The following is a 23,558-nucleotide window of genomic DNA, read 5'->3' on the forward strand; positions in this document are numbered from 1 at the left end:
CCACTATGCCAACCCAGCTAAGGCAAAGATGCCCCGTGTAGCCTTAACAGATTTTTGGGGCAAGCGCTGTTAGCGAGCACCTATGAAGGCCGGAACAGCACACGAGGCGGTGGGTGGCCGGCACCACGCCCGGCCACCTTGGTCTCCTCAGTACACCGCAGCAGGTACTCATTTAAAGCTGAGTTGACCTATGGGAATCCCAGGAACGGTTCAAACGTTCACCGCTGTTGTTGGCCGTGAGTGGGAATTGTAATCGGGTCGCGAGGTTTTGTAGCGCGGTGCAACCCAAAGCACACACACACACACGTACAAAAAGACAAAAATCCCTCGTATTGGCTTAACAAACTTTTGGGGCAAGTGCTGTTCACGAGCAGCACCTGTGAAGGCCGGCACGGCACACGAGGGGGTTGGGTGGTCAGCACCACACCCGGCCGCCAACACACACGTGCACACGCACACACACGCACCCATCACTCTGGTACTTGGCCGTGGCAATCACCGGGGTTCTCCCTGTGTGTACCGCGTGGCCGCAGTGGTTCTGGGGCAGCATCCAGATGGAGGCGAGGGCCGAGGAGTCCATCTACACGTTCGAGATGGTGAGTGGCAAATGTATCAAGTCTGCATTGACCACACGTACACGTGCTAATGTAATGTACGTTGACCTTTTTTCGCACAGTACGTAGCCCACCGTGCTACTCGGAGGTGGTAAAACGTCCAAACAAATACCCTTGGATAATGTGTGCATTGTCCGTGGAACCCATTGGTCTCCAAGCCTTTGTAGACGGTGTTTGCGCGATTAAAAAAACATAAGAATGGTTTTTACCCTCTCTGGCAATAGAACCGGTGTGAAGATTTTTCGATTTAAAGCTTTCGTGACTGCAAGGATTCATCTTCTTTTGGTTCTTTCGGTAAAGTCACGTAGAATGAGAATAATATTCTCATGACGTTTCGGCCACAACACAAGCGGCCTTCATCAGGTGAAGGGACGAGACTGTCTGGAGGATAGCGCTGGAGGTGTGAACCACACCCAGTACTTGTGGCGATCATGCAAACAAACACGCCCTAATAATATTCATACATTGTCTTTTGAAACTGATTGGCCTAGTCTCACCACAAGTACGTGTGGTTACTGCAGTACTTGATGTCTTGCACAAGGTTTATATTTGGTGTTTGAACATCTTAACACCTGTTCTATTGCTAGAAAGGGTAAAACCTATTCTTTTTTTTCATCATTAAAAAAAAAAAAATTACCAGGTAAGACCCACTGAGCTATCTAGCGCTTTTTCCGAAACGATCTAGCGATCAGAGATGATAGCTCAACGAAGTGACTTATCATGATCATCACGTGGAAATATAGAGCAGCTAAATACTCTAAGCCACGTGACGTTGATTCTAAATGTGGAGTGAAAAACCAGAGGACCCGGAGAATATCTGCGCAAACACGGAGAGAGAAACGCGCAGACTCCAAATATACAGCATGTGTCCGGGTTGAGATCGGACCCACAACATCCTGTACACCGGGCGAGGTAGTCAACATCTCATAGCCACCGTGGTGATGATGATGAGAGAGAGAGACACGCAGACATTGATACTGGCAAAAAGGTCCCATTTTGTGATTTGTGCTGTGTGTGACATTCACCGTCTTGCCGGTGTTCATCGCACCGGCGTCCGGAGCGCCCGCGCCCCCCCGCTTGAACACCAGCGCGTGTCCCAGCCGCGCGCGGCGTTGGCGGCGCGCCCTCGCCAAGCTCGCGTGCTGCCGCGTCACGACCACGACGGTGCGCGCCGGCGGTGTGTGCGTGTGTGTGTGTGTGGCGGCCGGCAGACGGAGAGCCCCTCGCTGAAGACGTGCGTGTCCCAGATGACGCTCGGCACGCCCGTGAGCGGCCAGAAGCGGCGGCGGCGGCGGCGCGAGGCGACGCTCGCGCAGCTGGCGCGCTCCGCGGATCGCGGCGCGTCGCCGCTCGTGCCGCCCTGCAAGCGCAAGTCCACCGAGACGTCGCTCGGCTCGCTGCTCAACATCTCCAACACGCCCGACACGCCGATGCTCGGTGGGTTCGGCGGCGGACCGCGTCGGCGGCGGACCGCGTCGGCGGCGGCGCCGGGCGGCGGTGCCGCGGCGCCCGCGGCGTGGTACGGGGGCTCGCGGTGACGGCGCCGATGCGAGATTTTGGTCCCCGTGTCTCGTGCACGACCGCTGTAACCTGCCTGGCGGTGCGTAGGCTTCTCGTAGAACCTACCCGTGGAAGTAGACTGCAGGGCTCCCCCTGAGATTTCTGAAAGCGACCTCTGGTGCACACACGGTCGGGCACGTGCCAACTCGCTCTGCCGTACGAAGGTAATGTCCAACGCCAAATTAAGTGCATAATATATTAATATAGTGGTTTAATATCGTGGGTTATTTTTTGGTCCAGTTGTTGGTGGCAGGGCCGAGACCATCAACTCTGCAGCACTTGGCAATCCGGTTTAACCCGGGGCGGCTGAACACCGGATTTGAACCCAGAATCTCTGCGGTGCAGGCTCGCTGTTCTGATCCCTCGAGCGCTGAGCCAGCATCGCTGAGATCGATCGCGGTGGCCGGGCGAGCCACCCAGCGGGCTTAATCGCTGCGCCACATCACGCCCAGCGCGGCACGCGCACTGCTCGGCACGGCCAGAACGTTGTGCGGCGCTGGGCACGGCGCGTCTGGGCACGAGCGGCCGCATTCCTCGTCGCGGCCTGGCTCAAACGCAACCCCACATGCGCGTCGAGTGAGCGGCTCGGCCGTGGCTCAGCACGGGCTCGGCTCGAGCTCGGCTCGCACACGGCTGGGACCGTGGCTCAGAGCCCGGCTCGGGTGAGGCACGGCTTTGTGCTGGCGCGGTTGAGCCAGAGCCAAACCTGAGCCTGAGCTCCCATGACTGAGCATTCGGGGCCGAAGCAGATTGGTACCGCTCTGTGAAACGTTGTTGTCGCCACGTGTGTGTGTGTGTGTGCGCGCGAGGCGTGCGTGCACGTGCGCGTGCGTGCATGCGTGTGTTCCCTCCGGCAGGTGTGAGTGGTAGCACAGGCCCGGTAGCAGAAGACAGGAGCTGGCAGGAAGGCGTAGAAGGTCGCAGGTGTGCCCTGCGCCCCCTCGGAGGCAAGAGGAACCCCTGGACCACCCCTCTCGGCGGCAAGAGGGCCAGGGGCAGGAGAGGCAGCGCAGGGACGAGCGAGAAGTTCGCGCGAAGAGCAGGAAGTCGACGCCGCGTCACAGGAAGTGCAGGGACCGCGGTCGGTCGAGGAGATGCAGGAAGCGTTGAGGAAGGCGGCGATGCGAGGAAAGCGAGAGTCGAGCAGGAGGTTGTAGAGGGTGGGGTGAAGGCTGCCTGGACAGGCCACGGGGATGAGGGGAGCATTGCAGGGAGGGCTTGGATTGAGGAAAGTCTGAGCGAAGCTTCAGGGAGTTGGCAAGGAGGCTTGGGGCCCGCCCTGGCCTCTCAGCAGCAGCACGACGAGCCCGACGAGCGAGCGAGGCAGGGGCGGCCCCGCGGCCACATCGGGGAGGGCTCGTGCCACCGTGAAGCCCGAGGGCAGCAGGGCCCGGAGGACGCGGTCGCTCCCGAGGCCTGCTGGTTCCCCGAGGCCTGCTGGGCCCCCGAGGCCTGCTGGGTCCCCGAGACCTGCGGGGCCCCCGAGGCCTGTTGGGTCCCCGAGGCCTGCCGGGTCCCCGAAGCCTGCGGGGCCCCGGGCCGCCCCGTCGCATGGCCCTCGCCGTTGCCTGTGGTCGACGGGTGGCACGGCAGCGTGGCCGTCCCGCTGTGCAGCAGCACTCCCAAGACGTCGGTGGCCGCGAGCGACGTGCCGTGGCCGGGGCCCACCGAGGACGGGCCTTGGGGTCGAGGGTCGGTGCCGGATATTCCAGAGGGACCGGCCGACCCCGTGGAAGAAGAGGGCTTCTCGGTGGAGCGACAGGGAGGTCCTAGGGGAGGGTCGGGAGCCCTATTGCTGGAGGGCAAGGAGGCCGTAGGGCAGAGGCCACGGGGGGGTGAGTCGTGCGCAGCGGGGGAGCGGGCGGGGGGGGTGAGGAGGAGGGGTTATTGGAGTAAGTTTATGGAGGAGAGGCTTGTAAGGAAGGGGAGGCCGGTCATGTCTGAGAGCCATGAGACGATGTCAGGCTTAGTGGGAGCCTTGCCGCTGTGGGTCTGTCTGGGTGGGTCGGTGTTGGTGGAGATGTTATGGGGTGCGTTGTGTGGGTTAGTGTCTGGGTGTGTGGGTTTGGGGGATGTCTGGATGTGTGGGGTTAGTATGGAGGGGGGGGGTGTGTGGATGTGTGGATTCGTATTTGGAGGGTCTAGGGGTGTGGCATTACAGTGGGGTTGCGGTGGGGTCGTGGCGGGGTCGCGGCGGGGTCACGGTGCCGGAAGTTTTGGCCGAAGCCGTGGTATCGCGCCGCGTGGCTCAGCCACGTTTTGTCCGTGTGGCGGCCCCCAGACTCGGCACGAAGGGGAAACGGGATGGGGGGCTCGTCCACCCCGCTGCCGCCCCCCAAGCCGTCAGCGCGCTGGCAGGTGGCGATGGAGCTGCTGCAGACAGAGTCCAACTACGTGGACATCCTAACTAACATCATTGAGGTGCCTGCGTGCGTGTGTGTGCTCACAGCCTTCCTACCACTTTAATTGGAAAAACATTGGGTGAGTGGGTATCTTTGTAAAACCGTGCGGGGACAGCTGCCGCTGGGGGGGTCCCCTAGGCTAGACTGGCGATAGGGTAATGGAATGGTTAAGACAAGAGATTCGATGTCAAGCGCTTCGAGTTGCCGAGTAATTTAAGCAAGGAAATCTTTATCTGTGTCTCTGTGTGGGTTTATTGGTCTCTGTGCGAGAGTCTGAGTCTCTGTGAGAGTCTATGGGGTCACCGAGTCTCTGGGTCTCTGCTTGAGTCTCTCTCGGTCTCGTCGCATATCTGCTCTGCGGCCCCCTCTCCCGCGCGCAGCTGTTCAAGGAGCCCCTGGAGAGGGTGGCGCAGCCCGGGGGGCCCATCCTGCCAGCCGAGGAGATCAAGGCCATCTTCAGCAGCATCCCCGACATCCTGGACGTGCACACTCGCATGAAGGTGCCGCCTCCTCCCCCTCTCCTCCCGTGTCGCCGCCCGCTCGCTCAATGCCAGCGCCAGGGGCTGTGCGCTGTGTTAGTTGTGTTGAGATGGCGGTGTGGTTGTGGTGGCATTGTGCTGGTGATATTGCTGATATTGCGGCGCGATTGCCGCGGTGCTCGTGGTGAGATGGCGGTGCGGTAGCGGCGCTGCTGCGGCGTCCGCGCGAGTGCCGATTGCGCTAACCGCGCGCGTCGTGGTTGTGTGGGCCCCAGGCCGACTTGGAGCAGAGCATGATCGAGTGGACGGACAACACGAGCATCGGGGACATCATCCTGCGCTACGTAGGCCCCGCACCCCCATCCCATCCCAGCGTCGTCGGCGGCAACCGTTGGCCACAGGCAGCTCCCCGCGTTGGTTGTTGTGCGTTCACATGTTGTTGGTTATTGTGGGTACGGTTATTGTTGTGCGCGTTGTTGTTCCGGCTGCCGTGTGTCTTGGACGCTGCAGGTGTAGTTGGTGCCGCGGTGGCGAGATGTTATCTGCCTCGCCTGGTTTACAGGAGGTTGCAGGTTCGATCCCGACCGCGACGCCTGCTGTAAATTTAGAGTTTGCGGTGGTCGCGTGGATTTTTCTCAGGGTCCTCCGGTGTTTCTCTCCACATTTAGAAACACGCGTTTAGGTTACTTGGCTGCTATAAATTTCCACGTGATTAAGCCCCACCTCGTTCAGCTATCATTTGCGGCCAGGTCGCCTCTGAAAAATGGCTACGTAGAGCTCAGCGCGCTTGACCTGGTAAAATAAAAACTGTTTAGTTTATGGTTTAATTGGTCGTCGTTGCCGCTGTCGTTGGCGCGGCTGTTCTCACCCCGCGTGGCTGTTTCTCTTCCAGTCGAGAGACATGGTGAAGGCTTACCCCCCGTTCGTGAACTTCTTCGAGATGAGCAAGGAGACGATCGGCAACTGCGAGAAGCAGAACCCACGCTTCCACGCCTTCCTCAAGGTGCCCCGGACGCCGTTCCTTGTCGCTGCTCCTCCGGCAAACCGATCGGGTCGTCGCGATTCCAGGGGGGGGAGGGGGGGGGGGAATTTGGGGGTCCCGATTTGACTCCTGATTGGCGGAACCCACTGCGACCGTCTTGGTCCGTTTTCACTCTCTTTCCTGTCGTTTTCTCAGTTTCGTGATCCTTAGCCCTCCTGGAAACTTTAGTAAAATAACTTTGTCGGTAACGAGGCTCCCCCCACAAAGGCCACGCGGGAGGGCGCGCGGCGCAGTTTGGACGGCAGCTATCGTAGGGTGCGGTCGTGACACTGCGGATCTCTGCGGTGAGTAACAACGTCTTTGAAAACGACGGCGCCACCTACGTAGGTTGAACTTCGTTCTCAACCGTGCGTTAGCCGACCATGCCAATCGGAGGCTCTCTGAAGAAAATTAACGCTCAACCGCTCGCGTGTTCCGAGATTCGGCGGTGAAACGGGATACTCCGCCCTGCGACTTGCAGACGTCTCGGAACGGGAATCTGACGCAGAACGCTGGCTCGGAGGTCGGAGGTCGGAGCTCCGAGCCGGCACCGCTGAGACGCTAGGTTAGAAGATTTCGGCAGACTTTAGAAAGCGACGGCCGGACACTTGGCACCGGCGCGCGCGAGCAGCGACGGTGCCGTTGCCGAGCCGGCCTGCCGCTGGTCAAGAGGCGGGGCCAGGTTTGTTTTTGCCCGCTGCGGAAACGCCGCTGGCGTCGCTCGTGACGCGCGGACGTCGAGACGCCGTGGCGATGCCTCGGCTGACGCGTGCAGATGGCGCGGCGAAGCGTCGAGCGTGACGTCGGCACCCGCTCCTGGCCCTGCTCAGCCCCGAGGCAGATTCGAATGTCTTGTTGAGGCCGGCGTTTCGCAGTTTGGTCACGGCCTGTCTCGGCACAGCACACAGCCAGTGGGAAAATAAAAAAAAAACGCTTGGGTCGTGAGAGCCCTGCGCTGGCTCGGCTCAGATATGCCCACTGAAAAAAAACATGGAAGAAATCTTTGCGTGATTTAGTTTGTAAACTATTTTTATCCCCTCCTCTTTTCCACCCTGGTGTCGATTCCGTGGGCTCTACTCCCCCCCTGCTCGTTTGCCCCCCCCCCCACCCCCCACCCCTGTTCCCTCCCCTTCTGCTCGAACTCAGATCAACCAGGCGAAGCCGCAGTGTGGCCGGCAGTCCCTGAAGGAGCTGCTCATCCGCCCGGTCCAGCGCCTGCCCAGCGTGGGGCTGCTCCTCAATGGTGAGGGGGGGTGGGGCTGGGGGGGGGTTACGGGGGGAGCAGCGGGGGTGGGCAGCGAGCGTGGCACGAGACAGAGACGCCAAGCGGGCTGGGTGGTGCTTGCCCAACACCGCTAAGAACGCAGGTTCGAATCCGAGCTGTCGTGTTTCACGAGTTTGGATGGTCTCAGAATCGGAACCGGGAGTGTATTTCCCACTGAGTAAAGCCCGTAGAGCTAACAAGCTCTTTGTTTTTAAAAGAGCGACTCGGTCGGCAGACTGCATCAAAGCCTTCCACAATTACAGATGTGATAATAATTATGTTGTGAAGTTACATTCACACTTAACGTTGAGCGATTTTAATAGATAATGAATGTTATTCTGTCAAATCGCCCAATGATGCTGGATGTAATTACCAGCGAAACGGCGTACCACTCAAATTGTAAATATTTTGGATTTACTCTCCAACACTCCGGTGGGCTGAAGTAGTAAACTAATTGGCGCGTTGTTTACGTGACAAACCTTACCGGCTGTATCGGGTAGTGGAGGGTTACGACACATTTATACTTGCAGCGATCTAACCCAAAAAACCTTTATTGTGGATAGCATTGGTCGCGGTAGCCTACTACGTGTTAAAGCTGATTTTAATAGTCCGCTTAAATTGAGGACAGAGATGGCAGAATGGGGATGCCAAGAGGGACACAACGACGTTGGTTCAAAAACTTTGGGGCAGCAGCTGCAATAAAATAATGCTTTTGATTCCAAATTGTGCGTCTACGAGAGAGGAACTTTTTCCGAGCGCAGGCCCGGAACTGGGCAGCGACAAACGGCAATCTCAAAGTCGCCTGAGATGCGAGTGGCGTCATGTCTTTTTTAAGCGAGCAAGGTCACCGTTGTTGTTGTGAGAAGAGCTTGGAGAAAGGAGATGACGGGAGAGGATTCCGAGGTGGAGCCGTGTGGTGACTGCAGTGGGTGAGTGTAGTGTAGCGGTCAATGCGCTACAAACCCCGCTGACCGCCCCTCCCCCCCCGAGTTAGATTCCCACTCACGGCCAACACCGGTGACAAATATCTCAAACCGATCCGGGTCTCGCCTAGGTAGACTCGGCCTTAAATTAGTTGGGGTAGACAAAGGCGGTCCGGCCGGGCGTGGCGTTGGCCACCGGCCGCCTCGTAGCTGGCGGGCGGCACTTACATCCGTGGGTGACCGTTGCCTTTTGTTCGTCTGCACGCGCAGACATCATGAAGCACACGTCGGAGGGGAGCGCCGACAAGCGGAGCCTCAGGAACGCCATCGAGGCTCTCAAGGAGGTCATGACGTACGTTACCGCCCCGGACCCCCCCCCGTCCGTGGGTGCCAGCGCGGCCGCCGGGGTTTAGGCCCCGCGAAGCCTCGCCCGTGCCGAGCGTGGGGGGGGGGGGGGTCGGCACCGGCAACCGCGTGTGTGTGTGTGTGTGTGCATGTTGCGCGTGGTGTGGCCTCAACGTGCACATAGCCTGGCACAAGCGCCGTGGTGACGTCAACGTCACTTAGTGGCGAATGGCGGGCATTGGTATCGGGGGGGGGGAGGGGGGGGGCTGTGTCTGGGTGCTCGGCTCATTGCCATGCCGGTGATGGCACAGTCACCCGCGCTGCTGCTTGGCCTCAATCTCAAGGGCATGTGCGCGTCTGCGAGCGCGCGTAGTGGCAGCGCGCGTTGGTTGGTGCGCTGCGTTATGAGCCCCGAATGCAATTCCCAGTCGGCGCAAGCATCGGCGGTGATTAGCTGAATCGGTTCCGGGCCTCGGCTAGCAACCACCACTCTGCGCTCGCTCTCGCGGCTTCTCCCCGCTCGCATCTCAACGAGGCGGCCGCTGCCGAGAGCGTGCACCCCCGCTCGCTTGCTCGCTCCGCGTCGATCTCGCCGCGGCCTTCGGGAGAGCCGCGCCCGCGAGAGCCACGCTCGCGAGAGCACTCCAGGCACTGGCGAGAGCGGCGCTCGCGAGAGCCACGCTCGTGAGAGCCACGCTCGCGAGAGCCACGCTCGCGAGAGCCACACTCGTGAGAGCCACGCTCGCGAGAGCCACGCTCGCGAGAGCCACGCTCGCGAGAGCCACGCTCGCGAGAGCCACGCTCGCGAGAGCCACGCTCGCGAGAGCCACGCTCGCGAGAGCCACACTCGTGAGAGCCACGCTCGCGAGAGCCACGCTCGCGAGAGCCACGCTCGCGAGAGCCACGCTCGCGAGAGCCACGCTCGCGAGAGCCACGCTCGCGAGAGCACTCCAGGCACTGGCGAGAGCGGCGCTCGCGAGAGCCGCGAGAGCAATGCCCGTGAGAGCACTCCAGGCACTCGCGAGAGCGGCGCTCGCGAGGGCGCTGCCCGCTCGTGGACATGGCCGCAATTAAAAAGCGTCTAATTCGCTCGCGAGTCCCTGAATTACTCGCGAGTACTTGAGGGATTCCTCGCAGATCAGTCGTCCTTTTGTACTTGGTACGCCTCCGATACCCCAACCCGCCCGCCCCCCCCCCGTCGAAGCACGCACAGCCATTGAGCCGTGCATGGGCGTTTGGCGATTCCATTAGTCTCTCGCCTAGATAATGAAGGCCGCGCGTGCGTTGATTGCGTTCGTCATCCTACCAGCTGGCGTAATGGATTTTTATTTTTTTTGTGCTCGGGATGCGTTCCCAATTTTCGTTTTAATCTGAAAAATCTGAAAGAGGAAAAAGAAAATAAAAAACACGAATTGAGTGGCAACTCGCGCCGAGATTTGAAATTCCGGAGAGAAAAGAGAAAACATATATAATTTCAACTCCGCTTTGTTTGTCCAAGAAAACCTTGCCCGAGCCTCGGAAATTCTCTTGAGGAGGGGGCGGGGGGGGGGGCGGTCCCGCAAACTTTTTTCAGTACGGGGGGTGGGGCGGGCGATGTTGTTGTTGTTGTTGTTGCCGCCACGTGTAATCCCGGTTCGTGTAATTTGGCCAATGGCGGTTGCGCTGTATATTTTAGTTTTGTTTTAGCTGCGGATTAATTTCAACGAATCAAATTGTTTTCCGGGATTAATGTGAAATCCGGGACGACCGCGGGAATTGGCGTCGCACGTATTACGCCGCTCCTAAACTTCCCCCCCCCCCCCCTTCCAAAACTGTCGGCGGGCGGCACCGCGGCCTCCCGTAACATTAGTACGTGCAAGGCAAGCGACGTGGAAATCTGAAACGTGTTCCAAAATTGTCCTCGAACATCCAACGAGCGAAACTCGTTCCTGCCGATTTGGTGGCGGCGTTGGTGGTCGTGCGTGCGTGCGTGCGTGCGTGTATGATGTGCGTGTCGTCGGCGAGCCTTCGACGCTTCACGTGGCCTGGCGCAGGCGCTGTGGTGACGTCACCGTCGCTTAGTGGCGATGGGCGGTTGTATTGGTATTGGACGTATGTAGCGGGGCGTGGTGGCGCAGTGGATAGCGTGCTGTACTAAGAATCCGTCGACCCGAGTTGCTTTCTCAATCACGACCAACGCCGATGACGATTATCTAAACCGTTCCTGGGCCTCCCCTAGGTCTGCTCAGCCTTAAAACGAGTACCTGCAAGATAAAGGCATGGTATCGGGCACCAACACCCCACCCACCACCGTGTGCCCTGCCGGCCTTCAGAGGTGCTCGCTAACAGCACTCGGCTCCAAAAGTCTGTTGAGGCTATCCGGGGGATCTTTGTCTCTGTATGTGTGTGTGTGTGTGTGTTGGATGAGCGCGCGTCCGTGTGTTTGTTTGCACGAGCACGAGAGTGTGTTTTCGCCTTGCCCGCCTGTTATGGGAGCGAGTATCATCGTGTCACTGATGAGTGTCGTGTAAAGGTTATTGAGGTCAGTCGCGTGGAGCCTTAGTGGTCAATTTGCGTTGCACGGGAACGTCGCCATCAGTCCTGGTCAGCGAATCATCGATCTCAGCTCCCTCCGTGTGATACCCAGATTCTGTGAAGGTCTTTAGTTATTGATCGCTGCCAGTTGACGTGCTGCTCTCCACGCGTTCTCTCCTTCAAGGTTTCCCCCAATCCGTCTGTGATGCAGGCACCCGGTTTGCTCCAGACAGAACGTTGTCATTTGTTACGGGTTTGTGTTGTAATGCGTTATGGGTTTGTGTTGTAAAGTCTTATGGGTTTGTGTTGTAAAGTGTTATGGGTTTGTGTTGTAAAGTGTTATGGGTTTGTGTTGTAAAGCGTTATGGGTTTGTGTTGTAAAGTCTTATGGGTTTGTGTTGTAATGCGTTATGGGTTTGTGTTGTAAAGTCTTATGGGTTTGTGTTGTAAAGTCTTATGGGTTTGTGTTGTAAAGTCTTATGGGTTTGTGTTGTAAAGTCTTATGGGTTTGTGTTGTAACGTCTTATGGGTTTGTGTTGTAATGCGTTATGGGTTTGTGTTGTAAAGTCTTATGGGTTTGTGTTGTAACGTCTTATGGGTTTGTGTTGTAATGCGTTATGGGTTTGTGTTGTAAAGTCTTATGGGTTTGTGTTGTAAGGCGTTATGGGTTTGTGTTGTAAAGTCTTATGGGTTTGTGTTGTAAGGCGTTATGGGTTTGTGTTGTAAAGTCTTATGGGTTTGTGTTGTAAGGCGTTATGGGTTTGTGTTGTAAAGTCTTATGGGTTTGTGTTGTAAGGCGTTATGGGTTTGTGTTGTAAAGTCTTATGGGTTTGTGTTGTAAAGTCTTATGGGTTTGTGTTGTAAAGTCTTATGGGTTTGTGTTGTAAGGCGTTATGGGTTTGTGTTGTAAAGTCTTATGGGTTTGTGTTGTAAAGTCTTATGGGTTTGTCTTGTAAAGTCTTATGGGTTTGTGTTGTAAGGCGTTATGGGTTTGTGTTGTAAAGTCTTATGGGTTTGTGTTGTAACGTCTTATGGGTTTGTGTTGTAAAGTGTTATGGGTTTGTGTTTTAAAGGCTTATGGGTTTGTGTTGTAAAGCGTTATGGGTTTGTGTTGTAAAGTGTTATGGGTTTGTGTTGTAAAGTCTTATGGGTTTGTGTTGTAAAGCGTTATGGGTTTGTGTTGTAAAGCGTTATGGGTTTGTGTTGTAAAGCGTTATGGGTTTGTGTTGTAAAGTCTTATGGGTTTGTGTTGTAAAGTCTTATGGGTTTGTGTTGTAAAGTCTTATGGGTTTGTGTTGTAAAGTCTTATGGGTTTGTGTTGTAAAACGTTTGGGTTTATGTTGTAAAACGTTCTGGGTTTATGTTGTAAAGCGTTCTGGGTTTGTGTTGTAAAGTCTTATGGGTCTGTGTTGTAAAGCGTTATGGGTTTGTGTTGTTTACATTTTGGGAGGGAACCGGAGCACCCGCAGGGGGAAACGCACCGTCCCACGCAGATGGTGCAGACGGAGTCCTGCACTTGTGCTGTTCCGCCTTCTCGTCGCGAGCACAGGGTACACTGCTCCTCCTGGGCGCCCACCCACGGGGACGGGAGTTTGGCGCAACGTCCGTGCGGTGATCCACCGACCCTCGCTTGCCCGCCTCCGCGGCCACGCGCGGTGCAGCGTGGCCGCCAGCGAACGGCGATGCGCGATCCCCGCTTGGCACCTTGCTCGGCGTTGGCACAAATCTCCTGGGACGTCGTCTTCGAGATATTTTTGCAGGAAACGGTAGAAGCCCGGGGGAAACCCATCGCAAAAGCTGGGAGAGGCGATGCAGAAGGGGGGGGGGCAGGCGGTGCTAACGGGGTCGGTGGTACAAACGTCACGCGGAACGGGCGCGCGAGCCGGGGGCGAAGAAACCCGAGCTCCCTTGTCGCGGCAGGGCGGCACGAGCGTCAGCGCCGCGCCCGCCGCCGCCGTGCCGCCCGCTGTGACCCCACGTGTCCCCCCCCCACCACCGCGTGTCCCCATGCGTGTACCCCGTGTGTCCCCTGCCCCGTGGCGTGAAGGCACATTAACGAGGACAAGCGCAAGACGGAGGGCCAGCGCCTGATATTCGACATCGTGTACGAGGTCGAGGGCTGCCCGGTGAGATGCGTGCACACGGGGATGGACGGACACGCACCCCCTGCGTAGCCTTTGACGGGACCGTTGGGGCAAGCGCTGTTAGCAGGCGCCTAATTAAGCCGCCTGCTAACATGCGTGGAGGGGAGTAGAATGAGATGAGAGGGGAGAGGCAGGAGAGTGCGTGGAGGGTCGTGACGGCGGTGTCCGCGTGTGTCCGTGCGGCCAGGCCAACCTGCTCTCGTCGCACCGCACGCTGGTGGCTCGCGAGGAGGTGACGGCGCTGGACGATGAACTCTGCGACCGTGGCGAGACCATCTCCATGTTCCTGTTCACCGACTGCCTGGAGGTAGGGACCCTCTCGCCCGCCACGCCAAGCGCGCCCAGCACACCGGCCCTGCTGGGCTCTCCCACTCGTTTGGCTCATTTGAGTTGTTTCCGAATGTTTCCGTCAAAACCCCATCGTCCCACGGGCAGCCGTATGCATGCATGCGCACGCACGCGCGAGCAATGTCGGCCCCCTTCCTCTCAACTTGGCAGGACCCTGTTGACGAAGGGTCTTGAGACTCGGTGAGACTTCACCGAGTAAACAAGGACTTTAATAATGGAAAATAAAAGCGCCATGTAAATGCAAATCCCTATCCGAAGGTCAAGAGGTCATCACAGCCAATGCCACTACACCGGGCCGTTGCCTCCTTCCCTCTGCCAGGTGGTGGGGCATGGCCTTGGGAGTCCCACATCTGTACACGCAGTGGGGAGCGGACGTGTGATGGTTGGTGTGCCGTGCTACGAACCTGGCGGCCCGAATTCGACTCCCGCTCGCGGTTAACGTCACCGCCAAATGTGTGAACTTGGCCTAGTTCCCACCGGAGGTTGACTTGGCTTTAAACGAGCGCTTGGTGCGCTGTGCAAAAGTCACCGCCGGGGAGACAAAGGCGGCTGTGCGCTGTCCCGGCCACACCCCGGCCTCGTGCGCCGTGCCGGCCTTTCATCGGTGCTTGCCAACGGCACATGCCCCGAACAGCCCGTCGAGGCTATACGGGTGTCTTTGTGGCTGCAAGCCAGCGAGAGGTGTGTGCGTGTGTGCGGGCGCGCGTGCGTTGCCGCATGACTGACTCCCCCTCGCTTTGGGAAAACATGTAAATCTCCGCTAATGCATAAAACATTAACCCTCGGCACGCCGCCACCCCGTGCCACCCCGTCGACGCCCGCGCAGGTGCCACCTCCGGGGCCTGCTGTTGCCCGTGACCTGCAAGCTTCCGCTGTCCGTGCCAACGCCCCCGGCCGCGGCGTCCCCTGTCCTCGGAGCGGTCGGCGGGCGTGCGGAGCGGACGGGGGGGAGGAGGAAGGGGTAGCGGTGGGGGGGGGGGTGGGGCGGCAGTGACCACGATCGGTGGGATCGTCGCCATCGCCGGTTGTCGGTTGCTGTCGTTGATGGGGCGGGAGGAAGGGGGCAGCCGTGAATTTGGCCCGCGGCTGTGGCGGGGGTCGTAGGTTGAAGGTCGTAGCGAGGTGAAGGGGTTAAGGCGGGCGCGAGAAGGGTGGAAAACACAACGCGTGCGCTCGTACGTCGTTTTCCAAAGCATTTCTCACATACAGAATAATTTGAATACATTACAATGACTGATGAGCTGGTGTCTGCTCCAGAGATGGGGAGGCGGGGGTGGGGCGCTCGGTGGGGGTGGGGGGAGGGTGGCGGTTGTTTCTATTTTCTTGCTCTAAACAATGCGAGCCGTTTGAAGCGGATTTCCTGGGAGATGTGTAATTATTATTGTTCCGCAGATCTGCCGCCTCTGATCGGGGGCCGTGTGCGCGGAAGCGCGACGCCGCCGACGCTCCGCGGTGCGCGGCGCGCGGGGACGGGTTAATCGCCGCTTCAGAGGCTGTGCGACGGCGCCACCGGGCACGCGTGGCGCTCGTGTGGCCGGTGGCGCTCGTGTGCCCGGTGCCGCTCGTGTGGCCGGGTGCGTGGAGCTGCGTGCGCCGGGGGGAGTGGCGACGCAGGCGTCTAGCGCGCGCTGCACCACAAACCTGGCAACCCCCCGAGCTCGCTTCCTCCGCTCAAGGCCGTCAACGCCGGCGGCGATTATTTGAATCGGTCCCGGGCCTCCGCTAGGTGGACTCGGCCTCAAATGATTACCTGGTGCGATGTGTAAACATCGCCACTGGGGGGACAATGGCGGCCGGGGATGGTGCTGGGCCGCCCCTCCCTTGTGGCTCGTGCCGGCCTCCGTCGGTGCTTACTAACGGCGCTTGCCCCAAATGTCTGTTAGAGGCTATACGGGGATATCTTTGGGTTTGTGTGTTTGTGTGCGCATCAGCGTGCGTGGGTAGGTGTGTTTGTGTGCACTAGTGTGCGTGGGTAGGTATGTGTGGCTGTGCATCCGCATGTACAGTGAGGGGAAAAAAGTATTTGATCCCCTGCTGATGTTGTACGTTTGCCCACTGACAAAGAAATGATCAGTCTATAATTTTAATGGTAGGTTTATTTGAACAGTGAGAGACAGAATAACAACAAAAAAATCCAGAAAAACGCATGTCAAAAATGTTACAAATTGATTTGCATTTTAATGAGGGAAATAAGTATTTGACCCCCTCTCAATCAGAAAGATTTCTGGCTCCCAGGTGTCTTTTATACAGGTAACGAGCTGAGATTAGGAGCACACTCTTAAAGGGAGCGTGCTTAATCTCAGCTTTTTACCTGTATAAAAGAGACCTGTCCACAGAAGCAATCAATCAATCAGATTCCAAACTCTCCACCATGGCCAAGACCAAAGAGCTCTCCAAGGATATCAGGGACAAGATTGTAGACCTACACAAGGCTGGAATGGGCTACAAGACCATTGCCAAGCAGCGTGGTGAGAATGTGACAACAGTTGGTGTGATTATTCGCAATTGGAAGAAACACAAGAGAACTGTCAATCTCCCTCGGCCTGGGGCTCCATGCAAGATCTCACCTCGTGGAGTTGCAATGATCATGAGAACGGTGAGGAATCAGCCCATAACTACACGGGAGGATCTTGTAAATGATCTCAAGGCAGCTGGGACCATAGTCACCAAGAAAACAATTGGTAACACACTACGCCGTGAAGGACTGAAATCCTGCAGTGCCCGCAAGGTCCCCCTGCTCAAGAAAACACATATACATGCCCGTCTGAAGTTTGCCAATGAACATCTGAATGATTGAGGACAACTGGGTGAAAGTGTTGTGGTCAGATGAGACCAAATTGGAGCTCTTTGGCATCAACTCAACTCGTCGTGTTTGGAGGAGGAGGAATGCTGCCTATGACCCCAAGAACACCATCCCCAACGTCAAACATGGAGGTGGAAACATGCTTTGGGGGTGTTTTTCTGCTAAGGGGACAGGACAACTTCACCGCATCAACGTTACGATGGACGGGGCCATGTACCATCAAATCTTGGGTGAGAACCTTCCCTCAGCCAGGGCATTGAAAATGGGTCGTGGATGGGTATTCCAGCATGACAATGACCCAAAACACACGGCCAAGGCAACAAAGGAGTGGCTCAAGAAGAAGCACATTAAGGTCCTGGAGTGGCCTAGCTAGTCTCCAGACCTTAATCCCATAGAAAATCTGTGGAGGGAGCTGAAGGTTCGAGTTTCCAACCGTCAGCCTCGAAACCTTAATGACTTGGAGAAGATTTGCAAAGAGGAGTGGGACAAAATCCCTCCTGAGATGTGTGCAAACCTGGTGGCCAACTACAAGAAACGTCTGACCTCTGTGATTGCCAACAAGGGTTTTGCCACCAAGTACTAAGTCATGTTTTGCAGAGGGGTCAAATACTTATTTCCCTAATTAAAATGCAAATCAATTTATAACATTTTTGACATGCGTTTTTTGGATTTTTTTGTTGTTATTCTGTCTCTCACTGTTCAAATAAACCTACCATTAAAATTATAGACTGATCATTTCTTTGTCAGTGGGCAAACGTACAAAATCAGCAGGGGATCAAATACTTTTTTTCCCTCACTATATGGGGAGGTGTGTGTGTCTGTGTGTGCCGCGGGAGCGGTAGTGTTGCAGTTAGCCCCGTTGCACTATGCACCCTGGTGACCCGAGTTCGATTCATGACCACCAGTGACGATTATCGCATGTGGACCCAAATGAGTAGCTGGTGTGGTGTGTAAACATCGCCACTGGAGAGACAAAGGCGGCCAGGCGTGGTGTTGGCCTCCCACCCCCTCGTGTGCCGTGCCGGCCTTCATAGGTGCTGCTACTCACTAACAGCACTTGCCCCAACAATCTGTTTAGTCTATACGGGGGATCTTTGGAGATGTGTGCATATGGGAATGTGTGTGTGTGTGCGCGTGCGTCTTTGTCTGGGGAGGTGTGTATGTGTGTGTGTGTATACGTCCGTGTGTGTGCGGAGGTGTGGGCTGTGTTCGTTCTGTGATTACGTGGCGCTGGCCACTCCACCCCGCCGTGCGCCGTGTCCGGCCATCGTAGGCCGCTGCTCGCTAACGGTGCTTGCCCCAGCGGTCCCGTTAAAGGCTACACGGGGGGAACGGGGGCTAGCGGGGGAACCATTGTCTTTATGTGCAGCAAGCTCCATTGGTGCAGCGCGTGTCCACACGCGCACTCCTCTGTGTGCGATCTCTTCGCCGACCGCGCGCGTCATCGTGTCTGTTCGCTCGCCGCTCCGCCACGCGCCGTTTCCCCCGCTGCCTCTCCGCCCGGCTGTGCTTGGCATTCTGATGCCCGTGTGGGAGGCCACCCGCCGTTGATGGTCCCTGTGCTCCGCGCGGCCTGCACGCTCTCTGGACACGCGCGCGCACACCCTTACGCTCGCTCGCGTAATTTTGTTGATTATTTTTAAAATTATTTTTGTACGATCAAAAGTAAGTGACGTCGAGGTGGATGGGGTAGTTCGTTCGGCGGCTCTGTGCTTGGCGGACGGTTTGCCGGATAGGTGGGTGGATGAGTAGCGCGATAGATAGGCGGCTGGCCGGTTGTATCGGTGGTCGGGGTGGGCAAGTGGCTTGGTGGTTTGGCGAGTCGGTGGCCGAATTAAAGGTTTGATGGGTGAAGGCATGGCTGCTGTACCGATGGGTAGCTGTGTGAATGTGTCGATGGATGTAAGGGTAGCTGGGCGGATAGGTAGTTGGCTGGATGAGTAACTCCGTGGCTGAGCGGATAGGGGGCTGAATGGCTATGTGCACAGATTTTAATTTAGTTGTTTTCATTTTAATTTTTTTTCGATTTAAAGCTTTCGTGACTGCAGAGATTCATCTTCTTGGTTCTTTCGGTAAAGTCACGTAGAATTGAAATACAATAATAAAAATAAAACATAATAAAATAAAAATTCTCACGTTTCGGCCACAACACAAGTAGCCTTCCTCAGGTGAAGAGACAGAACTGTCGGGAAGACAGCGCTTCAGTGAACGCAGCCAAGCTTTGGCCGCGTCTTTTAAGCTGGGTGGGAGGAGCAGAGCGTCTTGACCAAGGAGTTTACATATCAACAGAAGAATTTAACATTGAAGTAGCTATGTTAATGTGTTGGATTAGCATGATGTTAAAGTCAGAAATTAGCATGTAACTGGGGGATTAGCATGATGTTAGTGCGAGGGATTAGCATGTAACTATGTCGGAAAAAGTGGCGGTTTATTTTTTCTTTTCAACGGAGGAGGGGGAGAGAAGAAACAGCAACGATGCGTTGCTCTGTCCTGTGTTGCGTTACAACTATGCTACGAACTAGACTACTATAAATTAACAATATTATACCTTCCAATCTAAACTACATTGTGTAATATCGTATACACAGCCCAATGTGAGCTCTAACATTATGCTTTATATTGATATGCCTCCAACTAAACTTTTTTCTAAATTACACGACTATACACCTTAATATACACTGCCATAGACAAACCCCACCCTTGAATTATACAATGCGTTACTATACACTACCCTATACTTTAGACTATAAAATATTAGACTTGTAATATTACACTATTATTCCACCAACCCTACTGTGTACCACACTGCTGTATATTCACTATACAGTTGCGATACTATATATTGCCTTATGAATTATGTTAAACATTACACTTAAACTATTTATTATTATAACACATGCTATAAACGATACCATTGACCGTCTTGTGAAAGGTACTAAGAGGCAGTGCCAGCGAATGGACTGCGGTCTGAAGGTCACCGTAAAATACAATTAATTAGGAACCGAAATGGTTTATAACGTCTTTCCAATGGTTACTAAGCCAGAATCCATCTTCTCGGTTGAAATTGTCTTTGTGTTTGTATATGTGGATGGCCTCATGAACGAATCTCTCATGGTAGCCGGATGGCTTGCAGAGAACCTCCGTCTTGGAGAAGTCAATGTCATGTGAGCCTACTGAATTATAACAGTGGTCTGCCACGGCTGAGCAGTTAGTCCTACTGTGTTTCAAGTCTGCTTTATGTTCACGGATGCGGTCCGAGACATGTCGTTTTGTTTCTCCAATATAGCTGCTACCACAGAGGCAACTTAGTTTGTAGACGCCCGGGTACTGTATGTCTGGAACCACATCTTTTACCGACAGTAAAAGATGTGGTTTTACCGTCGGTAAAAGATGTGGTTACCTACGTGACTTTACCGAAAAAACCAAAGAGTTTGGATCCTTGCAGTCACGAAAACTTCAAATCTAGAAATATGTGCACAGGTGTCTGTGATAGATATGCTGCTGGGAGGCCGGGGAAAGTAGGTTGGATGAGTGACTTGATGGATTGGTGGCCGAGTCAATTTACGCCTGGGTGATTGTTTCACTCCATAAGTGGGTCGTCTGGGTAGCTCATTGGGGGTGGACGGTTGATTTGCTCGTTGAAAGGAAGGGGGGTTGGAGAGGGACCGCCAGGGTGGCTGGGTGGAAGATTTACCGTGCGGCTGTGTAGATGTGTTTTCAGGTGTTGGGGTGATTTAGTGGATGTGTTTGTTTTTGGGTAGATAAATTGATCTGTATATAAGTGGCTGGGCGGCTGGGTAGATGTCTGTCGAGGTGGCTGAGTTTACGTCTATCTAGGTGGCTGCGTAGCTGGGTAGATGTCTATCTAAGTGACTATATGACTGGGTAGATGTCTATCTAAGTGACTGTGTGGCTGGGTCGATGTCTATCTAAGTGACTATATGACTGGGTAGATGTCTATCTAAGTGACTGTGTGGCTGGGTAGATGTCTATCTAGGTGACTGTGTGGCTGGGTAGATATCTATCTAGGTGACTGTGTGGCTGGGTAGATGTCTATCTAGGTGGCTGCGTAGCTGGGTAGATGTCTATCTAAGTGACTGTGTGGCTGGGTAGATGTCTATCTAAGTGACTGTGTGGCTGGGTCGATGTCTATCTAAGTGACTATATGACTGGGTAGATGTCTATCTAAGTGACTGTGTGGCTGGGTAGATGTCTATCTAGGTGACTGTGTGGCTGGGTAGATGTCTATCTAGGTGGCTGCGTAGCTGGGTAGATGTCTATCTAAGTGACTGTGTGGCTGGGTAGATGTCTATCTAAGTGACTGTGTGGCTGGGTCGATGTCTATCTAAGTGACTGTGTGGCTGGGTCGATGTCTATCTAAGTGACTGTGTGGCTGGGTCGATGTCTATCTAAGTGACTGTGTGGCTCGGTAGATGTCTATCTAAGTGACTATATGACTGGGTAGATGTCTATCTAAGTGACTATATGACTGGGTAGATGTCTATCTAAGTGACTGTGTGGCTGGGTTTACATCTATCTAGGTGGCTGCGTAGCTGGGTAGATGTCTATCTAAGTGACTGTGTGGTTGGGTAGATGTCTATCTAAGTGACTATATGACTGGGTAGATGTCTATCTAAGTGACGGTGTGGCTGGGTAGATATCTATCTAGGTGACTGTGGCTGGGTAGATGTCTATCTAAGTGACTGTGTGGCTGGGAAGATGTCTATCTAAGTGACTGTGTGGCTGGGTAGATGTCTATCTAGGTGACTGTGTGGCTGGGTAGATGTCTGTCTAAGTGATTATGTGGCTGGGCAGATGTCTATCTAAGTGACTATATGACTGGGTAGATGTCTATATAGGTGGCTGGGTGTGTATGGGAACTCTTAACTTCCCATAGACATTAATGTTAAAATCAGGGGTTTTATTCCTAGCCGACGTTTCGGGGCGCGAAAAAATGCACGTGACTACATCTCAAGGTGGGCGTGCAAAAAGGCAAGCGATTTATAATAAACACAAATAACTGTTGTAGATCAAACTTACCGAAGACCAGTTGAAGTGCTTGCTGCGAGTGGACTCCTGGAGTGAGCAGTGGTGGTGTTGTGCAGAGGAAGGGGCAGGATCTCCGGCCTCTCCGTCTGTCAGTGAAGGTGGAACCAGCGGCGATGTTCACCAGAGGAAGAGGCCGCCTCTTCTCTGGGCTCTTCTCTGGGCCTTCTGGCTACGATTGCAAAACTTTAGTTTAAAAAAATTCTGTCCAAAGACAGCTGGACAGAATTTGTCTGCTTCTGCAGCTCCAGCTTCTTGTGGCAGTGAATGCCGGTGAACTTTTCGTGGTGGTGGTGGTGGTTGTGGTGGCATCGTTGCATTTGCCTCTTCCTCAGCTCGTCGTTGTCCCAGCTGCATCAGATCCCCATTGCCAGCTCCTCCTCACTGCGGAACTGGAACACCGCCACCACTACCACCACCATGTCGGCAGACTCCTCCACATCGTTGAGTCTGGCTTTCCCCCATCACGCGGAGGGATATCCCCCCCCCCATCACGCGGAGGGGATATCCCCCCCCCCGTGACGCGGAGGGGATATCCCCCCCCCCCCCGTGACGCGGAGGGGATATCCCCCCCCCCCCCGTGACGCGGAGGGGATATCCCCCCCCCCGTGACGCGGAGGGGACATCCCCCCTGTCGTTAGGGATATCCCCTCCGTCGCGTGGCAACGAAATAGTCCGTGTTCACCGTGTGCATTCCTGTTTAACAAACTAAATTGTGCCAAAAAGATGCGCATTTAACAATAACACCACGTATGTAAAACATTTATCTTACAAGCAAATATGTTGCCTCAATCACCAGCAACGTGTAAAGCGAAATAACGCATAATGTGGGAATCTATAGCGGGGTATTCCTCTATAGGTGGGTGGATGGGTGACTCAATAGATGTGTGTATTGACGTGGCTGGGTTCATGGGTGGATTGATAAATGCCTATCTAGGTGGCTGGCTAGATGGCTAGCTGGGTAGCTGGGTTGATGGCTCTACAGGTGACTCAATAGATGTGTGTTTAAGTGGCTAGGATGATGGGCGGCTGGGTAGAGAGGTCTATCTGGGTGACTGGTTTGATGGCTAGATTGCCGAGCGGCTGAGCGGCTGTGCAGATGGCTGGCTGGTTGAACAGTTGGAGGAGACTGCGGGGTGGCTGCACGTTGTGGGTCGGGGGGCGGGGGTGGGGGGGGCAGGGGAGCGGGGTGGGGGTGCACTGTAACCCCCTCGCTCATCCCCGGTCCTTTGCTCCGCGGGCTGCCGCGCGGAATGCATCACTTCCCTGCGCAGGCAGAGAGAGCGAGAGAGACGTTTCTATGAAATACCCGCTTCCCCTTCCCGGGGCCGTTCATTCTTCGCTTTCGCGGGGTGTCGCGAAATAAAATGCGAGCAATTCTTTCCCCGCGTCCACGGCGGCGTCGGGGTTCCGCGCTTCCTCGCCCCCACCCCGTTGGACGCGGGCGCTCGCCGGGGCTGCCGGCATCCCGGCACCGCTCTAAACGCGCCGGTAACGGCCTTGTTTATAAGGTCACGGAAAGATGGATTCGGCGGCGTGGTGCAGCGAAATTACACCGCAGGATTACCGCAGACATAAATCACGTGGCTGCGCGAGCACCTCACTCGCGGGTGGGGGGCGGGGGGGGGTAGGATGGGTGGGGGGAGGGACCCGCCGTTCCGCGCGTCTTGACGGCTGGCGCCCGCCGTCCACGTGCCGGGGAATCAGCGAGCGAGCGAGCGAGCGAGCGCCGCTGCGTTTGATTGAAAACTCGGCGCCGCGCGGGGCTTAAACCGCCGGAGAGACCTTTGTGCTCGCGAGTCGTCGTCCCCCCCCCCCGGGCTGTCAGTCATGACGTTTGACTCGCTACGTGCACGGCAAACACCCGTGACGATTATCTGAACCGGTCCTGGGCCTCCCCTAGGTCGACTCGGCCCCAAATGCGTTACCCGATGCGGTGCGTAGTAAGCATCGCCACTGGGGAGACGAAGAAGGGCGGGAGAGGTGCTGGCCATCCACCTCCTCGTGTGCCGTTGCAGCCTTCATAGGTGCTGCTCGCTAACAGCAGGCCATACGCGGGATATTGGTCTTTGAGAGCAGGGAGCGCTGGTGCAGC

General features: G+C 55.7%; 1 protein-coding gene across 3 annotated transcripts in view; it reads left to right on the forward strand.

The window, feature by feature from the left end:
- The window catches only part of ECT2 (epithelial cell transforming 2), an 85,961-nt gene that overhangs the window by 13,822 nt on the left and 48,581 nt on the right, over positions 1–23,558 (forward strand). For 2 of the 3 annotated variants that reach the window (XM_076052367.1, XM_076052368.1), the window contains exons 9-19: positions 534–596; positions 1,826–2,051; positions 3,032–4,009; positions 4,456–4,595; positions 4,957–5,076; positions 5,331–5,399; positions 5,948–6,058; positions 7,223–7,319; positions 8,534–8,615; positions 13,170–13,248; positions 13,454–13,573. In XM_076052367.1, the coding sequence (XP_075908482.1) occupies positions 534–596; positions 1,826–2,051; positions 3,032–4,009; positions 4,456–4,595; positions 4,957–5,076; positions 5,331–5,399; positions 5,948–6,058; positions 7,223–7,319; positions 8,534–8,615; positions 13,170–13,248; positions 13,454–13,573 (2,085 nt within the window). The remainder of the gene's footprint in view (positions 1–533; positions 597–1,825; positions 2,052–3,031; positions 4,010–4,455; positions 4,596–4,956; positions 5,077–5,330; positions 5,400–5,947; positions 6,059–7,222; positions 7,320–8,533; positions 8,616–13,169; positions 13,249–13,453; positions 13,574–23,558) is intronic. The other variant, XM_032975179.2, reaches the window with a different exon arrangement.

The sequence above is a fragment of the Petromyzon marinus genome, chromosome 55, assembly GCF_048934315.1.
Source record: "Petromyzon marinus isolate PM22_M1 ecotype Great Lakes invasive population chromosome 55, UKy_Petmar_22M1.pri1.0, whole genome shotgun sequence".
Classification (NCBI taxonomy): Eukaryota; Metazoa; Chordata; class Hyperoartia; order Petromyzontiformes; family Petromyzontidae; genus Petromyzon; species Petromyzon marinus.